An 18,886-nucleotide genomic window follows, 5' to 3' on the forward strand; every position below is an offset into this window, starting at 1 on the left:
CTGAAATTATATCAACTCAGCATAGTAATCAGATGATCTGATTATCAGTTATATATGCATATCTGATTAATAATAAACAGACAAATATAGCTTCTTCTAGTAAACAAACATTTTAAAAAACTGGAGCCTCTTGGCATGCATTTTGGTATATGGAAGAGTAAAAGAGTATAGGCTTTGGAAAGTGGTTTTTACAGCCTACCCAACTTGAGTTTCAATACTGGTTCCTTCACTTAAGTAAATTATCACAGGCTTGAGACTTCAGATCAGATACTCAACCAAGCCTCATTTTTCTTATTTGTAAAATACGGATAACATCACTGACCCCATAGGGCTATCATAACAATCGAAGGAAATCACACAAAGTGCCTATTATTGTGTCCTTCCTCTTCACTAATTTATTGTAAAATTTATTTTCTATTATAGTTTTCTTTTCCAGTGTCTGCATTTTAAACAGGACAAATACCTCAATAATTTCAAGAAAATAACAAATCCTACATTTGATTCGGCCCAGAGATCGACTGTACTGCACCTACAAAATATGTAACAATCTTCACTGAACAAGACTGGTTTTAGTTGCAGACAGCTTCTCAGGGTGCACAACTCTAGCTACCTGTGAGGGAGATAAGACAGAGTGTGGGCTCTCTGTACTGACAGTACCCACAAAACATAGACTTCCTTTTCTTTCTGAACACAGAAAAAAGATGCTACTTTATGCATAATCACTAACCTATCCGGAACCCTAATGGGAGATTATTAAACACAAAAACTCTAATTTTATTCTCAACTTTATTGTCAAGCTTCATGAGAACAGACACCACGTACTATAAAATTTTGTATCCCTCATGACACTTTGCGCACAGTAAGGACTCCATAAGTATCTACTTAAACAAGCCTGTATTTCTGTATTGTCCCCTTCTGACCAGTTCCACAATTCACATACTTGTTGATACTGACGTATGTGACCTATGGACGTGTAATGAGAAATCTAAGAACGAGCCAATCTGACTTCAGAGACTCAGGTCAGTCAACTAAGGAAACCAGAATCCTAGGTATGCTACCAGGAGGGTATATATACACAACGATGTAAACACAGGCACGATTGTACTACCAAGGCTCGCTACATTAAACCACCCAGTACTCACAGAGGCAAAGGTGCCAATCTGTTTGATATTCTGTTCGTAGCTCTGTGAGCTGGTGGGACGGCCAGGGGTTCTCCTGGAGTACCAGAAAGTGTAGTTATACTGCAGGGGGTGCTCTGCTGGCCCAGGGACAACAGCCTGTGAATTAAAGAACGTGTGTTAATCTGGGCATTTTTCACATGCTCTGACACTGAGAAAACATTTTACAGTGTCACCCCTTACCGCCTCCACACTTAAAAAGGATACCTCCTCAATTACCTGCAGTGGGGTCAAGATTCTGCTGACACAGTAAGTTAGTGGTTAACTGACTCTAAGTTCCTGTTAACATTTTCTCTGTTCTTAATGCTTTCGTAACTTTCTAATTCCTATCATAGATATTTATGTTTGTATCTTATCTCAACATATACCCAGGCCAAGTCGGCCTCCTCTATGACACCCTATCGCTTACTGGCTAATGACGTTGGGCAAGTTGCTTAACCAGTCTGTGCCTCAGCTGCTTATCTGCAAAGTGGGGAAAATAATAACCACCACCTCATGGGGCTGCTGAGAGGATCAAATTAATTAACAGATGTAAAGTGCTATGCACCATGCCTGGCACAGAGTAAGTACTCAATAAATGACAGCTACTAGTACCACTGGTACTGTTAAGTGTAAACTCCTTCATCCACAGTCTCATTCACCTTTGTGTCCTCTTAGCACCTAAAATGCCTGCATCTGGAAGGTACTCAATGTGGTGGGATAAATCAGCTCACACTATTACTAACAGTCACAAATTCTGAGTGATGCGCAGGACTTGAAATACTGAGCAGCAGCTTCTGAAGCAATTAACATCCTTGTTAAACTCCAGGGTTTATCTCCCCTACCTCAGGCTAGGAGAATGTTGGAAAGCAAGGCAGCATCTCAAGATCGTGTGGCAAGGGAAAAGTTCTAAGTCCCAAAATGAACTCCAGTGATTCAACAACCTTTTTTGAGAACAAAATCAGATATTACAAAACAGGATGCCATCAAGTTAATCTGCATCTTCCAGATTTCCCAAGATAACCAAGTCTCAAGTCCAAAGGCAACCACATCTATGCAGCACAAAACTCACCTTCCTCTTGCTGCTGCTCTGACTCCTGTCTCGTTCCGTTTTTTCCTTCTCACCATCTTTCTGTGTGCTGTTTTCTTCATTCTGATCGTGGTCCCCACTGTCGTCATCTTTCAATCTAAATGGAAAGGCAAAACAACGTTACCCCATGACTGAGCTGATTCCTACTTATCTAACAAAGCCACCAGGTCAAACGAACTACCAGGAAACCAACCCCAAGTCACTCAAAGATACAGGCAATGAGGTGCACATGAGATGAGAGACGGCAAAGAATGCAGAATGGCAATTAGGAGGATTAAACAAAAATGAAACTGCCCGTCAGCTAACTTGTGAATTCCAGAAAGCTCCACATTCTAGTTTTCTAAAAGGCTGCGCAAAGAAGCGAGAGGTAAACGGTGAAAGGGATTGTTTTCTTTGCCAAAAATAGTCAATAATGAGAAGAATTTCTGGATTAAATAACTGCTTTGGCATTTCAAATGAAGTTAAAAAACTTACTTTTCTTTCTCGCCACTTCTTCTAACCATCTTTCCTACCCCTTCCCATTGCTACTGCTTTAGTTTAGGCCTTCTTCCCCTGTCATATCAATTACATTGCCACCAGCATGTTCCTTCTAAATGCAAATCTAATCATTTAACTTCCATGCTTAAAACTCTCAACTGTCCCTTGCCCTTTGATGTCCACCATGCAGGATAAAGTACAATGAAATATAAGATCCTCTAGAATCTGACTCCTGTCAACTGGCATCCTCGTTCCCTCCTCCCACCTCCCCAAGCAACCTATATTCCCACATCTGTGTTATTTGCAAACACTACCCCCTCAGCCTAAGGTACCATTCCTCCCACATCTGTTTTTCCTACTAGAGGGGCCCTTAGAAGTGTCTTATTAATCTTTGTATCTTCAGCATCTAGGACAAGAAGATGCTGCCCTAACATGTAGCACCAGAAGATGCTGAATTGATGTTAAATGAAAAGAAAAAGAAAAAGAAAAGAAAGGAACATCTTCTTGCCTTTTAAGTCAAATGTACTTTAGGTGCCACCCTTTCAGAAGCAGTGAAACCACCCCCAGTATTGTGTAGTGGTTTGCTATGATTTCAAATCCACTTATTTATGACTTAAATGAAGATATTTTAATCCACCTGCTTATGACAAAGACAAAAAAAAGGTGTTTTTAGAAGTAAAGTTGTTTTGATAAAAGAATGAAGTGTGGTAGGATGTCATCTCATCTGCCGTCATTGTTAAGCGCTAGCAGCTCACTTGCTGAGCGGCACTGCTGGGGCCTTATCAACAGGAACAAATAAAGAAGGAACTACGGTGAGGGGACACTTAGACTATAAATACTGAGAGCTGTGTGAGGAATATCCAAGCGTCTCTGTCCGGGCAAAGCTATCCTTTGCTGATCCTGCTCTCTGAGGATCTCAAGCCACTCGCTCCTGGTTGGCAGTGATGTTAAACCCTCAGCAGTCTCAGGAAGAGAAGGGACATTAGTTCCTGCTGTGGTCGAGGTGACTCCTTTAGCAGTGGTGACAAACCACGCAGCGGCCCCACAGAGATCAGCCTGCCCGTCAACACCAGTGCTGGAGTTTCCTAGCGATGTGCTCCAGCAACAAGTGACTTTTATTTTTGAGCTGGCAGCTGGACATCAGCTGCTGGTTGGCAAAGCCATCTCATCCAGTACCAATTCATATAAAGGTACAACTGAACTAAATTTGGACTTTATACATCTTCCCTTGCGTGGAACAACAGTGTGACTAACCTATCATTGGTTTGGAGTATGGTATGTTATTTCTTTATTAGCTTAATAAGGGACATCTGCATGCTACTGGCTTATGAAATTACTGTAATTCCCACAATGAATCTGTGGTAAATAAACTATTGGCAAAGAAAACCTGTCTCTGAGCATAATTTGCCACCCCCCAAAACACAATACTAAGGCTGTCAGTGAACCTAAAGTTCACTAGATCCAGACAAAAAGATAAATGGAAGGTGAATTCACAAAGATAGTAAGAATGCCGTTTAGTCTAGAGCTGGACCATTAACTTCCAGATCTTTTCTGAAATCACTTTTCCGGCCGTATCCAGTCAAATGGAATCTGGCAATTCTCAGGGAAGGTACTAGAAGTGGTCAAATTGTAACTCAGATACAGGAATACCTCAGAGATATTGTGGGTTTGGTTCCGCAATAAAGCAAATATCACAATAAACTGAGTCATGCAAATTATTTGGTTTCTCAGTGCATAAAAGTTATGTTTTCACTGTACTGTAGTCTATTAAGAGGGCAATAGCATTATGTCTTTAAAAAGTATGTATCTTAATTTAAAAATATTGTGAAAAAATGCCAACCATCACTAATTACACAGGGTTGCAATAAACCTTCCATTTGTAAAAAAAAAAAAAGAAAAAGAAAATAAGCGGTATTTGCAAAGTGCTGTAAAATGAGAGGTATGCCTGTATTACCTTATAGATGCAGAAACATGCTGCCGAGTTTTTTGCACTGTTTTTCTTTTTGCCCATGAATCCCCAGTGCCTACCACATAAACAGTGCTCAAATGTTAAAATGGATGGGCTAGGCATGGGCTGGGGTGCCCGCTCTGCCCACTTCACAGCCCTATAGCTGCAGGATATACTCCCGAGATCGTGCACGGTGCCATGACCGTCCCCAACCCCACCCTGGCCAAGACATGACTGTGAAGGAAGGGCACCAGACTAAAGGGTGGCCCAGCCTGGCCAATAAGCGATGCCTCAGGGGCTTGCTCAAAATTATGAGCCAATTCCTCCCTCGGCTTTTCATCCAGGAGATGAAAGATCATATGGATTCAGGAACTAGGGCAGTCATATGAGTCTCATACAAGAAGAGCCATAAGGGAATAAAGACAACAAGCAAGAGCACAGAAAGTCAGTAGGGGCAAAGGGACTGAGCAGATGAGCAGAGAGTGGAAAGGAGAATGGTTCTGTCTGTGATGCTGCCATCTCTTTGGCTTGGTTCACCCTCCCTGGACTCCTGGGAGACCTAATGGTGCTTACAATGCCCCTTCCCCTTCATTAAACTTGAGCTGGTCTGGTTTCCTTTTCAAGAGGAACCTGTCTAGCATGCAACTCCCACAACATTTACAAGCATACTGTGTGTTTAAGAATACCTTTGGAGGGCTTCCCTGGTGGCACAGTGGTTAATAAGAGTTCGCCTGCCCATGCAGGTGACATGGGTTCGAGCCCTGGTCCGGGAAGATCCCACATGCCGCGGAGCAGCTGGGCCCGTGCGCCACAACTACTGAGCCTGCGCTCTAGAGCCCGCAGGTCACAACTACTGAGCCCATGTGCCACAACTACTGAGCCTGCGTGCCTGGAGCCCGTGCTCTGCAGCAAGAGAAGCTGCCGCCATGGGGAGCCCGCGCACCGCAACAGGGAGTAGCCCCCGCTCAGCAATGAAGACCCAACACAGCCAAAAATAAAATAAAACAAAAAATAAGAATACTTATGGAATACCTGACACACAGTCTGACCTCAGCATGGTGCAACCAACTCCTTTCCCTCCAGTGGTCAGCCTACTTGCAGTCCTCGACCTCAGCCCTCTGTTGTGTTCATCACCTGGTCTCTGCTCAGAGAGCTCCTCTTCCCCTACTTAACTTGTCCTTCAGGATTCAGACTAAGGACACTTTCTCTCTTTTTAAAAAATATTTATTTATTTATATTTTGGCTGCATTTGGTCTTCGTTGCTACCCACAGGCTTTCTCTAGTTGCAGCGAGCGGGGGCTACTCTTCGTTGCGGTGCGTGGGCTTCTCATTGCGGTGGCTTCTCTTGTTGCGGAGCACGAGCTCTAGGCGCATGGGCTTCAGTAGTTGTGGCACACGGGCTCAGTAGTTGTGGCTCACAGGCTCTAGAGCGCAGGCTCAGTAGTTGTGGGGCATGGGCTTAGTTGCTCCGTGGCATGTGGGACCTTCTAGGACCAGGGCTCGAACCTGTGTCCCCTGCACTGGCAGGCAGATTCTTAACCACTGAGCCACCAGGGAAGTCCAGGACCACTTTCTCTTGAAAATATTTTCTGATCTCTCTCTAGGCTGAGTTGGGATTCCCTCCTCTGAACATCCTCAAATAAACGTTTGTACTTGTCCCAGCTGTACCGTCACGGCTGGTTTTTTGTCTCCTGATTACGAACATTTCATGAGTTTTTTTAAAATTGCTCAGGCCCAAGACAGCTCCTAATTCTCTTCTTTAGGGCATACCACAGGGACTCACATCATTTCTTTCTCAGTTCCCAACTCCCCACTATATCCTTTGGGGTCCTTTCCCTTCAATCCTGGTTAAAGAGGGGCACAGTCACCCCAGCATCTTACATTTTTCTAGCCCCAAGCGAAGCATATAAATGCCTTTCTTTTTAGTGCTTTTGCTGCTAACCACTAGGAAACAGAAGAATAACAAAAATAATTATGCCAGAGAAGAAACAATGCTACTGTGATCCCTGGACCCCACCTCCCGACTCCCTTCTAAGATAGTAAATGGAAACCCTAATGGACCTTCATCTTATGCTATCATTTCTTGAGGGTGGAGCTAAGCAACCACTCTGCTCTCTGAGCCTACACTTAAGGCAAGGCATTTGCGCCCTGTCTTCTGGAGGCTACTCTTAACAGCCTGAAGCTGGATGTGAAGCAAAGATACAATCCAGAGAGAAAAATCAGTACTCAATACACTTAGGCAGGCAATTAGCATCTGAAGCTGTCCAGGCTGAGTGGCACCTAATTAGCTCACCAAGCTTCTGCCCAGGTATGTCCTCATACTCTAACTAGACGATTCACTGCAGGTAGGAACTTGGTCTAATTCATCCTTACATGTCTAGCATCAGGCAGTGGCAGAAAGCAAACACGTTTAATGAATGGATTTCTAAGATCAAAGCAATACGAGGCAGACTAGGATGAATGTCGAATAAGTGGTTCGGACAATAATTAAGAATGGGCCAAGGACAGCTGGGTGGGCTAAGGGGCGGCGGCGGTCTGGGAGCCGGGGAAGTTTGGGCCACCGTTCGCAGTGCTGCGCTTCGAAGCCAGGCTCAAGCCCGGAGAATCAGCGGGGCGGCGGACCGACTTACCGACGCCCTCGGGCCCGCTACCACTGTCTCGCGTCCTCTTCCCTGGAAAAGTGTTTAAACTTTAAAAATGTCATCCATCAAGCACCTAGTTTATGCGGTTATTCGTTTCTTACGGGAACAAAGTCAGATGGATGCTTATACTTCAGATGAGCAAGAGAGTTTGGAAGTTGCAATTCAGTGCTTGGAGACAGTTTTTAAAATCAGCGCAGAAGATACACATCTAGCAGTTTCACAGCCTTTGACAGAAATGTTCACAAATTCCTTCTGTAAGAATGACATTCTGCCTCTCTCAAACTCAGTGCCTGAAGATGTGGGAAAAGCTGACCAATTAAAAGATGAAGGCAATAACCACATGAAAGAAGAAAATTATGCTGCTGCAGTGGATTGTTACACACAGGCGATAGAATTGGATCCAAATAATGCAGTTTATTATTGTAACAGGGCTGCTGCTCAGAGTAAATTAGGTCACTACACAGATGCAGTAAAGGATTGTGAAAAAGCAATAGCGATTGATTCAAAGTACAGCAAGACCTATGGGAGAATGGGGCTGGCCCTCACTGCCATGAATAAATTTGAAGAAGCAGTTACAAGTTATCAGAAGGCATTAGATCTTGATCCTGAAAATGATTCCTATAAGTCAAATCTGAAAATAGCAGAACAGAAGTTAAGAGAGGTATCTAGTCCTACAGGAACTGGATTGAGTTTTGACATGGCCAGCTTAATAAATAATCCAGCCTTCATTAGTATGGCAGCAAGTTTAATGCAGAATCCTCAAGTTCAACAGCTAATGTCAGGAATGATGACAAATGCTATTGGGGGACCTGCTGCTGGAGTTGGGGGCCTAACTGACCTGTCTAGCCTCATCCAAGCGGGACAACAGTTTGCTCAGCAGATACAGCAGCAGAATCCTGAACTTATAGAGCAACTTAGAAATCACATCCGGAGCAGGTCATTCAGCAGCAGTACTGAAGAACATTCCTGACTTGACCAGGGGCCCTAGCCCAGAATGCAAATGGCGATGGCTCTGAAATGTTTGCTGTAGATAGTGGCCAAAACAAAAACAAACCTAAAAAATAAATCTGTCTAGACAATAGGTTTATCACAAACAGACTTGAACATAAAAAAAAAAAAAAAAAAAAAAAAAAAAAAGAATGGGCCAAGGCTAAGAAAAAAAGAATAGGGACAAAATCAAATATGGCATCTAGATTTGAAAACCAAGCTCAACACCGTAGGGACTGAAGTATAGTGAAAGCATCTTAGGCTTTTACATATGAATAGGATCAATGGCAATGGTAGCTAATGACTTGATGGAGGGGTGGGGTGGCGGCCATTAGTTTAGGTCCATAGAAGGCCACACAGAAAAGGAGACTAGAGCTCCTCTTTAATCTGAGCCTGTCAGATTAGACTACAGTACTCAACTCCAGGCACTGGACTTTTAGGACTCTGGCAAACTGGAACATGTCCTTCGAAGCCATGTGGTGAAGAATGCAGAGACCAAATATGCAGCCGTGGTCTAAAAACTGCACACTTTTTTGCATGAAAAACAAAGACAACAAAAACAAAACTAAGGGCTGGAGTGCTGTCTTCAATTGCTAATTTCGAATGAAAGACAGCTTTGTTTTTTTCCTGCATAGCTAGAAGACAGATGTTCAGTATAATGAATAGTTAACAATTAGAACTAATTAAAAATGGCCCAGGTTAATTTTTGTCAAGATGTGCTTGAACAAATGTTAAACAACAAACCTGGTTTCGAATCTCACCATATGGCCCTTCCCGTTGTTGTGGGCAAGTTATTTAATCTCAGAGAGTCTCATTTTCCTTATCTGTAAAAGGAGGTAACATGACCCCCTTACAGGGTTGTTAGAATTAGCAGAAATAATACGTGAAAAATAGCCAAATGCCCGTGGAAGCCATTACTGCCACGCTTAAATTAGCTCACTGCAAACCTCCAAACGATCTGGGTAGGGCTGGGCCAGATTACGCATGAAGTGCCTCCTTAAAATGAAATTTTGATTTCTTCAGTTCGGCGGAGAAAGGGGTATAGGGTTGGCAGAAAGCTCCACTGAGGCAGGACTTAGATCTGAAGCTAGGAGTCGCAGAGCTTACGACTGGGTGGCGGGGGGTGGGGTGGGAGGGTGGGGGGTGGGGAGCAAACTCCCAAAGACTTTTTTCAAGTAGCAGAGCCCTCTCAGCAACCAGGAAGCATTCCTGAGGAGCTGCCAGGAGTGCGGCGAGTCCAGGACCTTGGAATTTGCATACCAGCACTCAAGGTACCGGAAAAACTCCCATTTCCCATGGGCAACAGTGGGTCACAACCTAAACTAATAGTAATTCCACTTTACATTTATATCTTAAATGTAGTACTTTATATCTTAAAAAAGTACCTTTAAGCATTGCCGAATGTGATTTGATCCTTATCACACTCACTAAGGCAGCAGAGCACTAACAACTAATGCGGTTTGGGTAACAGAGGCTCAGAGACTGGGTAACTTTTCTAATGTCAAGTAACTGGTAACTGGTGGGTCTGAGACTGGAAATCTAGGTCTTCGGAAAAGAAGACAGATTTACTGGACTACTAGAAGAAAGCCAAAACATAATCTACCTCCAGATACAATCGCTGCAGGGAAATATGCAAAAATACTTTGCATTTCCTTCCTGTACCTCCCAACTGTTTGATGCTGGAACTAGAAATCAAACAGATAGGGTACATACAGAACTGCAGGAGGAGGCAATAACAAGTATACCCGTTGGGCAAGAAACTGCGCAGCTCTTGGAGAGTGTGTTGGAAGAGGAGAAAAGGAGGGGGAAGAGAACGGAAGCAGGAAGGAGTCTCGGGAAGATGAGAATTCCGTAACTGAACAGTCACTGCGCTGAGCGCGGCAGCCACGTTACCTCACTCCATCTTCGCAACTCTACGACATGGGCTCTGTTACCGTCCGCACCTTGCGAATGAGAAAACTGAGACTCTGGAGAGATGACCTGCCTAGGCCAGAGGGAGTGTGTGAGAAAAGCTGGGTGCAGAAGCAGAGCAGCCAGGCTGCGGAAACACCTAAACCTCCGGTCTCCGCCCCTCCACGCAGCTGGCAACCGCACCCGGCAGGGTGTCCGAAAATCTTCTTCCAGGCGGCACGGCCACCTCCTCCCGCCCGGACCCCGCACTTCGCTCTGGGTCCATATGACCCTGGGGTCCCTGAGACCCCTGCATCCCTCCTCCCCAAACCCTCCTTCCCGCCGGCCGCCCAGGCCCGGCCGGCCCGCAGCCCTAACCAGGAAGGGAGGCCGGTGCCGCAGTTTGCGCCGCCGGCAGTCCCGGCGGGGGCGGACGCGAGGAACGGTTGGGGGAAGGGGCCTCGGGAGGCGGCCACGCGCCACTCACGCGTCGAACTTGTTGTTCATCCTCTCGCCGCCGCCGTCACCACTGCCTCACGGAGTGACTTCCGCTCCGCCAGGTCCCTCCGCCTAGGGTCCGACCACTTCCGGTTGCGCGGGGCGCAGCGGAACGTCGGCGAGCTGGCCGGGAAGGGGGCGGGTACGCCAGGAGGCAGTAGTCGGGCGGTTTCGCTGAGCTGCTCAGGTTCGGTGGCCACGCGGGCTGCGGGCCTCGGCTCTGTCCCTGTTCTTGCCCGCCCTGCCCAGGGGAGCGCGTGCTGACCCCCTCCCGCGGCGGGCTCCGAGAAAGACAGCTCCGAGTAGCTGACGGCGCAGACTGTGGATTCACGGCTCCCGACTCCGACCCCGGTGGGGCTGCACGGTCCTGGACTCTCTCTTAAGCTCCCTGAGGCTCTTTCTTCTTTGGTACTGGCCATACTATACTGTAGCACCCGCCTCTTCAGGTTGCCGTGTGGATTGAACGAGATAATCGGTTTCAGGCGCTAGACACAGTAACCCTTCATAAGTGGTGGCTATTGTTAATCTTTGCTTACTTGTGCCAGGAGCTACAGAGCTGATCTCCGCCTTCTGAGGCAGTCAGATTGAGAGACTCACTCCAGGTGACTAAGCTAGTAGAGAGGCTTACAGGAACCAGAGATGATCCCACCGTCATCAAATTGCCTGACACTCGAAATACACAGCAGCGCGGGCGCCACACACACACACACACACACACACACACACACACACACACACACAGTGGAATAAATGAAATGAACCTGCTGGTGATTGATCCCCAAAGCCAGCAACACTGTACTTGGGGGAGGTCCTCTCCCCCCAACAATGTCCCATTGTCAGGTCTTTATGTGACACTTTAACATTTTTTAATCACTTTCACCCGCACCTTTGATCCTGTGATGAGGGGAGGTAGGAACTGATATCTGTGCCCATATTTGCAGATGAGGAAACAGGCTCAGGGAGCACAAATGACTTGCCCAAGTTGTCTTGTCACCAACAAAACTCAGGCCCCAGTTACACTCTCAAAGCATGGCCTTACTCCCCGCCCCACCCCCACCCCTGAAAGACCCCGGCCCTCGTCTCCTAAGTGGGGCAAAGGGAGCCTGGTCAGGGTCTCCTCCCTGCCTCCCTGCCTCGCTCTTCCTTGAGACCAGTGCAAATTCCCTGGCCTTTGAGAAGAGAAGGAAGAGGCGTCCGTTTTCCAGGCCATAGAACTTTCTTAGAGTGTCTAAGATTGGGTCAGTGTTGGGAATTGTGGACTCCAACCCTTATTTAGCCATCATTGTTCTGGGACGCCCCTCTTACTCTAGGCCCCAATTTGCCCATCCTAAACATGGGGGAATAGTGATTCTTGCTTATCCATAATGCTGTGAGGAGCTCTTAATAATGAAAAAAGATAATAAAACTCATAAAATGTTTGGTGATCGATGGCAAAAAAATGCATCTGAATCGAAAGGTCACTGGTGCACATGAGTATTGGGTGCGTACAGCCCCAAGAAAGTAGGCAGATGCCAGCTGGAGTGGGCTCTGCTCCCCTTCTTTCGCTAGAGCATTGGCTGCTACGCTTCACTTCTCTCTTGACTTCCCTCCTTTAGGAGCCTGCGGGGAACTTGTAAAAGGGAAGGGAGGCCCAGGCCTGGAGGGATAGGACCTTGCCTAGTTGGGGATAAGATAAAACAGAGTCCTTAGGGCTTCAGAAATGATGGGAGTTGATAACACTTTGCTCAAGTGAGGGGAGTGCCAGGAATAGCAAGCCAGTGCCGTGTAGATGCTGATCCCACTAACGCACTCTGCCAGCATCCCATCCCCAACCACTCCAGGGCTCCAGCTCTGTCTTTTTATTTCCCCAGCTTTTCTCAGGAACGGTTGGCTCACGTGGCCCTGAAGGGGGCTTCCCAAAGAGCATACTCATGACCTCAGCAGCAGAACACAGCCGATAGGACTCCACATGGCTAGCAGCAATTGGCTGGCTCAGTCGGATGAGGGCAGGTAGGAGCGGGGGTCTCCAGGGAATGGCAGGGCAGGCATCCTGTTGTAGTGGGCCATGAGGAAGATTCCAGCAGTGCCGCAGACAAAGAGCGAGAGCATGACCAGGAAGCAGACGCGGTCCAGCACTCGGCCCACCAGGAACCATTCCTTGTTGCCCTGAGGGTGAGAGGCAGGGGATGAGATGACCAGCGGTGGCACCAAGCTGGATCCCTGTACCACCCTTGGCCATCCAGCAGGCCTCTGTTCTTCATTTCCTTGAGCCCTTCTCACCTACTTCCAGGCCTCAACCTGGCTTCTTCCACGGGCCCCTGGCCCCGCTCCCAGTTCCACTTTCTCCATCCTATTGCCCTACCATGGCCACACCACTCATCCTGCCCCATCTCAGGTCCAAGTCCCTCACCAGGTACTCAAACCCCACCCCCACCCCCGACTGGCTTACACTGTCAAAGTGACTCTGCTGGTACCGGGTGCAGGCAATGAGGTTGCAGGCTTCCACGCAGGCCTGGATGGCTGGGGCGGCCTGCCTCAGGCTGCCACACCACTCCTGGCTCTGCCCTGACTCCGGGCCTTTCTCTGTGGAAGAGAGAGAGAAAGGTTTGGGAGTAGAATGGAGGAGAAACAGTCTGAGAAAGTGGCCTCTCCTTAGAGACCCCAGCCCCTCTCCCCCCCAACCTGGACACTTGCCCAGCACTCATCTGCTGTGCCAGGCACCTTGGCCAACAGACCCTTCGTGTCTGAAGTCCCTGGGCAGGAGTGTCCCCAGTGTCACACCCCCTGTCTCACCTAGCTTCTCCAGCGCTGCCCTTACTAGCCCATTGCTCTGGTGCTGCCGGAAGAGGAGTTCACTGCGGGGCAGGCGGAGGGCCACCTCCTCCCCGGCTGTGATTGACCACCGCATGGAGGAGCCATTCCGTAGCCGGGGCCGGGCGTCCTGCACAGCCGCTGGGGCCAGCGGGCGAACGTGCATCCTCAACAGCTGGGGCAGGAGCCGCAGGAACACCTGAAGAGGGCATGTCGTGGGTGGCTTAGCTTAGCGGCCAGCAGACCTTCCTGGGTGACTGAGCGGCCAGGCTGGGCTTCGGAGCAGGAGGTGATGGTTGGCACGAAGGGCTAATGCGCTGGGGGCCCAGAGGCTGCACTTCAGGGGCAGTGGCCTGGCCCCGGTACAGCTTACCTGTTCCACGCCAGACACTGAACCTGGGCCCCCAAACTTCTGTGCACATCAGAATCACCAGGGCACTTGTTGGAGATACAGGTTCCTGGGCCCCACCCCTGGCCCAGGATGCCTGGGGTAGGTTGGGAATCTGCATTTGTAACAAGGGTCCCAGCTGACTGCTGCAGGTGGGCTGCAGATCACACGGGCACTGGAGCCAGGCTGCCTGGGCCGAATCCTGCTTCCTCCACTTTCTAGCCGTGCGACCTCAAGTAAGCTATTTAACCTTTCTGTGATTCAGTTTCCTCATATGTAAACTGGAGATGATACTAATACCCAGTTCATAGGGGATTTTTGAAGATTAAATAAGTTAGTATATGTAATACACCTGCCACATAGCAAGCGCTTGATGTTATTATTGATCCATTGGGGCACGTGCTTCTAGATGCACATGGGGCAGGTTAGCTGCTGAATGCGGTAGGTGAGGAATATGCCCAGGGACAGGAGTGCAGGGGAAGGTGCATGTAAGTGGAAAGGGCAGGAGGATGCTGGAGTGGGCGGGGGCGGGGAGCTTGCCTTGCGGACCCCTCGAGCCATGGAGTGTGTGTGTGGGGACCGCAGAGACACGTTGAGCACGACCACAGCATTCACAACAATCAGGATGGTCACCACCAGGAGGAAGGTCAGGTACCTGCCGGGGTGGCGGGGGTGGGGGGGCAGGCAGGAGGCGGGGCTGGCCCTCCACCCCAGACAACATCCCCACCCGTAGTGGCTGATTCCCCCAGATCCCTTGGGGTGATGGGCTGGCACTGAGGATGACGGCGATGGGGGTGGCAGGAGGGCAGTGCCCTGTGGTCCTGAGAAGGGAGGGGAGGAGGCGGGCACAGGCACGAGGACAGGCCTTACTTGCTGATGAGTGGCACCGCCTGGGAGGTCTCGGGCACCTTCTTGGCCACAAGGAAGAGGAAGACAGTCTGGGCCAGGAGCACGTTGATGGCGACGGTACACTTCTGACCACCCGCTGCCCATGACCAAGAGGCGTTCAGAGCGGATCTCAACATCCCCACCGTGGGGCACCCCCCTCCCCACAAGGAGTCCATGTCCCTGGTCCCAGGTCATGGCGCCATTCTGCCCTTCCAGCTATCCCTTGTGCCGCCGGCCGGGGCCGTGGCTCCCCTCCCACAGGCGCTAGGTACCCTTGGCAGGAAGGAAGTAGATGAGGATGGCCACAGAGGAGATGAGTACACAGGGCGCGATGATGTTGATGACGTAGAAGAGGGGCTTGCGCTGGATGAGCAGGTAGAAGACGACCTTCTGGTGGCCGGCCTCCTCGGCTGGTGCCGCCTCATCCAGCAGCATCTTGGCTGGCCGGTGCCGGATGGCCCACTCTCCATTTTCTGCAGGCAGCAGGCTGGGGTGGGCACAGGGAGTGCGGGCGGGCAGATCCCTGCAGCCCGTGTGACCCAGCTACAGGGCAACCAGCATGTGCCCAAAGGAGCGCCATTGAGGGGTGGGAACAGTGTGGGAAGATGGATGCTTGATCCCCCTCCCACCAACACTGGAGTAATTATCATGGGGAAAATCAGAGGTTTGCCGGGCCTTTAAATCTATGTATTTTGTGGTTTACTGTCGTTTTCATCTTGAGTTACACGGGAAGGGGCGTGATCTCGGCCTGGCCCTGCCCGCACAGCCAGGTCCAGCAGGGGCCTTGGGTGGATGTTACCTGTGAAGGCCTCGGGGTCTATGAAAATCCACTCGATGGTCTGACCATCTTCCTGGCTCAGCTGCAGATTGATCTCGTTGGTGCCGTAGGTCTGGGACCTGGGAGATGGGGAGGGAAAGAGGATAGACTTGAGTGTGTGTAGACTCACGCATGAGGTCACATAGACCATCACCTGAGGGCAACTGTGGGCTGCTTTGCCTCAAAAAGTGCAGCCAGGAATTTCTGAGTTCTCCACAAAACCCTGGCACGAGATGGGGCAGGGGCGGGCAGTCAGGCTCTTTGGGGTCTGGGGAAGTTTGAGTTGAAGGACCAGGAGACTGCAGCTCAATGCGCTGCCCTGGTGGCAAGAGCCCAGGGCCACCCCGTGTTCCTCCCTCCCACCGTCTCCAGGGCAGGAGGGGCCGATGGTGAGAACAGAGGAAATACAGTGTGCACCTCTCGGGTCTGCTTACTGAGGAGGGTCTCAGGAAGACTGTTCCTCTAAGAGCCGGGGAGACCCTCTCACAGACCCCCTTTCCCCCATCAATGGACGAGGATACTGAGACAGCGCCGTCCTCTCCGTGGGGCTGTAGGGCGTAGTGGTCTAGTGTGGGTGTGCATGTGTGTCGGCGTGTGTGTGCCTTCTCGCCCACCCATCCCAGTCACTGATGTCTCTCCTCCGGGCACAGGCAGGGAAACTGAGGCAGCGAAGGAGGATGAGTGAGGGGACTGAGGCTTAGCAGGGAGGGACACGGGCATCTTCAGGCAACTGGGCCTGAGACAGACGCAGAGGCCCCAGGGAGGTGGAGCCAGGCCCCTGGGTCCCCACCCGACCAGGGCCCCTCTTAGAGCGGCTCCCCAAATCCCCACTCCAGCCAATGGCCTCACTGGAAGATGAGGGAGCAGTTCTGCCAGTCGAAGGGGAAGTAGGTGACAGAGACGGGGCAGGAGGAGCGGAAGATGGCGGGCGGCAGCCAGTACACGCAGCCGTCGGGAGACACGAGCACGTTGCAGTAGAGGGCCACCTCGAATACGCCGTCCACGCTGTGCACAGGCCAGGCCACGTGTGGTGGGGCCCGGGGCCACCAACCCTTCCCAGCCCGCCACACCCCTGACCGGTCTCCTCCTGGCCTGGGGACCACTCCTCCCCCGGCCCCTTCCCCGCCCCTCTTCCCCACCCCCCACACGCCTGGCTCCCTCGGCCCAGCTCCTAATCGCTGCCGCTCTCCCCTACCCCCTTCATTAATGGTCATGGCAGCAACTGACGGAGGTTAAGCTCCCACAGAGTGCCAGAGCCGGAGGGCAGCCCTTCCTGCGCCTGTCTTGTGGGCCCCCGAGAGAGCTGTCCTCATTCCTACCCAGGCGGCCCAGCCCGGAGGCGGTGGAGCCAGGTCTGCTGGCCCCGGGCCCTACCCTTAGCCCCCGCGCCCCAGTGCCCGCAGTGTCCCCGGGCTGCACCCTCTGTTCCCCTGCCTCCTTCTCCCAGAACACCCTTGTCCTGCTGGGCCCGCCCTTGCGTCTGTCTGGCCGCCCCCCCCACCCCCCACCCGCGCCGCCTCCTCACTTGTTCTCCAGCACGATGTCCGGCCGCCACACCATGGTGGACGGCACCCGCAGCACCCACAGGCCGTCGTAGTCACGTGGGTCCCAGCGCAGGCGGTAGTCACACCACTGCTGCAGGGGGAGGGGTTGCCAGGCTCCCTGACCCCCAGGAATGGGGGCCCAGCCCGGGGGAGCAGGAGAGGCAGGGATGGGATGGGAGGGAAACAGGCAGCTGTGAGGGCCTTGGGGCCCCAGGGTGGTAGCTGCTAGAGGAAAAGAGGGCGGCAGGGCGGCTTCTTACCATTTCTATCCAGACGTTGGTGGTGAGGGCCTCCTCTCGCTCATTCTGCGGGCGCAGAACAGAGGGCTAAGCCCCCAGGTGTTAGTCCCTACAAGACCCCAGCCTCTTGGGCGGCCCCATGGGAGTTTCCCAGCTCCCTGGTCTCTCCCCGGTGGGCGCTGCCTGCTCCCGGCTGCTGGCGCCAGCCCCTTCCTCTCCCCCAATCCCAGAGGCAGGGTGGGACCCCCTCCCCGCCCCCATCCTACAGGCTTGTGCTCACCAGGGAGATGAGGTTGGTGAGCGTGAGCTTCAGGCTGACGTTGACCACGTCTGAATCGTGCTTGGCAGGCCTCAGGTGGGGGACGTAGCTGTGCATCAGGTCCCTGAGCAGACGTTCCTCCTGGCTCCGGCCCTGGGCTCCTGTGACAGACAGGGGTGAGCCTGGGTACAGGGGCTTTGGGGCAGAATGAGGGGGAGGCCACGGGAGGGTGTGACATGGGGAAGTAGGGAACCGGGTGTGGCGGACCGGCTCCAGTAGCCCCCCAGACCCTCCATCCCCTGAGGCTTTGGACCCCTGCTCCTGGCCTCTCCAGGCCCCAGACCCCCTGTGTCCACACCCAGGTAGACAGCCAACAGTGACAGAAGGAGCAGCGGCCTCTGGCCCCCGTGCATGGTGCCACAGCTCTCTGCAGTGACAGGGGTGGGACTGCAGCTCCTCAGGACTGGGATAGAGGGATGCAGCCTCTGGGTCTCATGTAACAGCCCACACTCCCTCCCCAGCCAGGCCAGCCAGGCCAGCCCCACCAGCTGTCTGACCCCAGTGCTGTCAGCTGTTCCAGGATGGACACAATGCCGGGTTCAGGTTACCCGGGCTGGGGAGGACAGAGGGGCCCTGTCTGTCTCAACAGAGACGGTCCAGCCTCCATCCCCCCTCTCAGGCTCAGCCAACCCAGTCCTCCGTCCGTGTTCCGGCCGGGGGCGCTGAGGACGCAGCCGGGAACAGATGGGTGTGGGAGAGAAAGAGCGCTGAGGAAGGGCCCCGACCGAGGACCCTTCCTCCTGCCCCCTCCGGCGGGTCAGGATCTGGGGAGGCGTGAAGGCCGTTGGTGAAGCGTGTTTTGTTCCTGAGTTTCTCTATGACATGGTCCCTGACATCTTCATGGGTCACTCCACTAGACCGAGACACTGGAGGGTCAAGTGCCTATGGGAGAGATGCACTAGGGCCCCCAGGCAATGACACCTTAATGCAAATGAGGGGGTCAGGTCAGGGTTCTCTGGTCTCTGAGGCATGGAACTCGGGTCTGGTAAGCTTTAGAGGAAGGAGAGCCGAGGAAGATTTCGAAGGCAGGCTCCAGGGAATAGGATAGCCCCTGAATAGGGGCTCCTCAGGGGGACCTCAGTATTTATTAAACCATCCACAGGTTTACGGAGTCCCCAGTGTGTGGCAGGACAGCTCTAGGCCAGGGGGACCCAGGGATAAGCCCGAGCTGCTCACAGGAACTCACAGTCCAAGGGGGGCAGGCAGGCAAGA

General features: G+C 51.5%; 3 protein-coding genes across 7 annotated transcripts in view; 1 reads left to right on the forward strand and 2 right to left on the reverse strand.

The window, feature by feature from the left end:
* EIF4E2 (eukaryotic translation initiation factor 4E family member 2) overlaps positions 1-10,807 on the reverse strand; it is a 28,403-nt gene extending 17,596 nt beyond the window's left edge. For 3 of the 5 annotated variants that reach the window (XM_032637259.1, XM_032637258.1, XM_032637257.1), the window contains exons 1-3: positions 10,679-10,785; positions 2,230-2,344; positions 1,143-1,277 (exon numbers count right to left, since the gene is read on the reverse strand). In XM_032637259.1, coding sequence (XP_032493150.1) covers positions 1,143-1,277; positions 2,230-2,344; positions 10,679-10,698 — 270 coding nt within the window. In that variant the 5' untranslated portion in view covers positions 10,699-10,785. Of the gene's footprint in view, positions 1-1,142; positions 1,278-2,229; positions 2,345-10,678 lie in introns of all 5 variants that reach the window. The other 2 variants (XM_032637261.1, XM_032637260.1) reach the window with 2 other exon arrangements.
* Positions 7,200-8,405, forward strand: LOC116756588 (small glutamine-rich tetratricopeptide repeat-containing protein beta-like). The gene has a single exon (XM_032637256.1). The coding sequence runs from the start codon at positions 7,370-7,372 to the stop codon at positions 8,282-8,284; it is 915 nt and encodes a 304-aa protein (XP_032493147.1). The 5' UTR covers positions 7,200-7,369; the 3' UTR covers positions 8,285-8,405.
* Positions 10,808-12,513: 1,706 nt separating the features above from the next.
* CHRNG (cholinergic receptor nicotinic gamma subunit) lies at positions 12,514-18,076 on the reverse strand. The gene is made up of 12 exons (XM_032637874.1): positions 17,973-18,076; positions 17,636-17,775; positions 17,377-17,421; positions 17,098-17,207; positions 16,422-16,577; positions 15,555-15,652; positions 15,028-15,228; positions 14,738-14,852; positions 14,408-14,522; positions 13,462-13,678; positions 13,118-13,251; positions 12,514-12,834 (listed from the first exon to the last, which is right to left on the reverse strand). Exons 1-12 carry the CDS (start codon positions 18,025-18,027, stop codon positions 12,661-12,663), a joined length of 1,560 nt encoding a protein of 519 aa, XP_032493765.1. The 5' UTR covers positions 18,028-18,076; the 3' UTR covers positions 12,514-12,660.
* Positions 18,077-18,886: the final 810 nt, after the last annotated feature.

This window comes from Phocoena sinus, chromosome 7 (assembly GCF_008692025.1).
Source record: "Phocoena sinus isolate mPhoSin1 chromosome 7, mPhoSin1.pri, whole genome shotgun sequence".
Taxonomy (NCBI): domain Eukaryota; kingdom Metazoa; phylum Chordata; class Mammalia; order Artiodactyla; family Phocoenidae; genus Phocoena; species Phocoena sinus.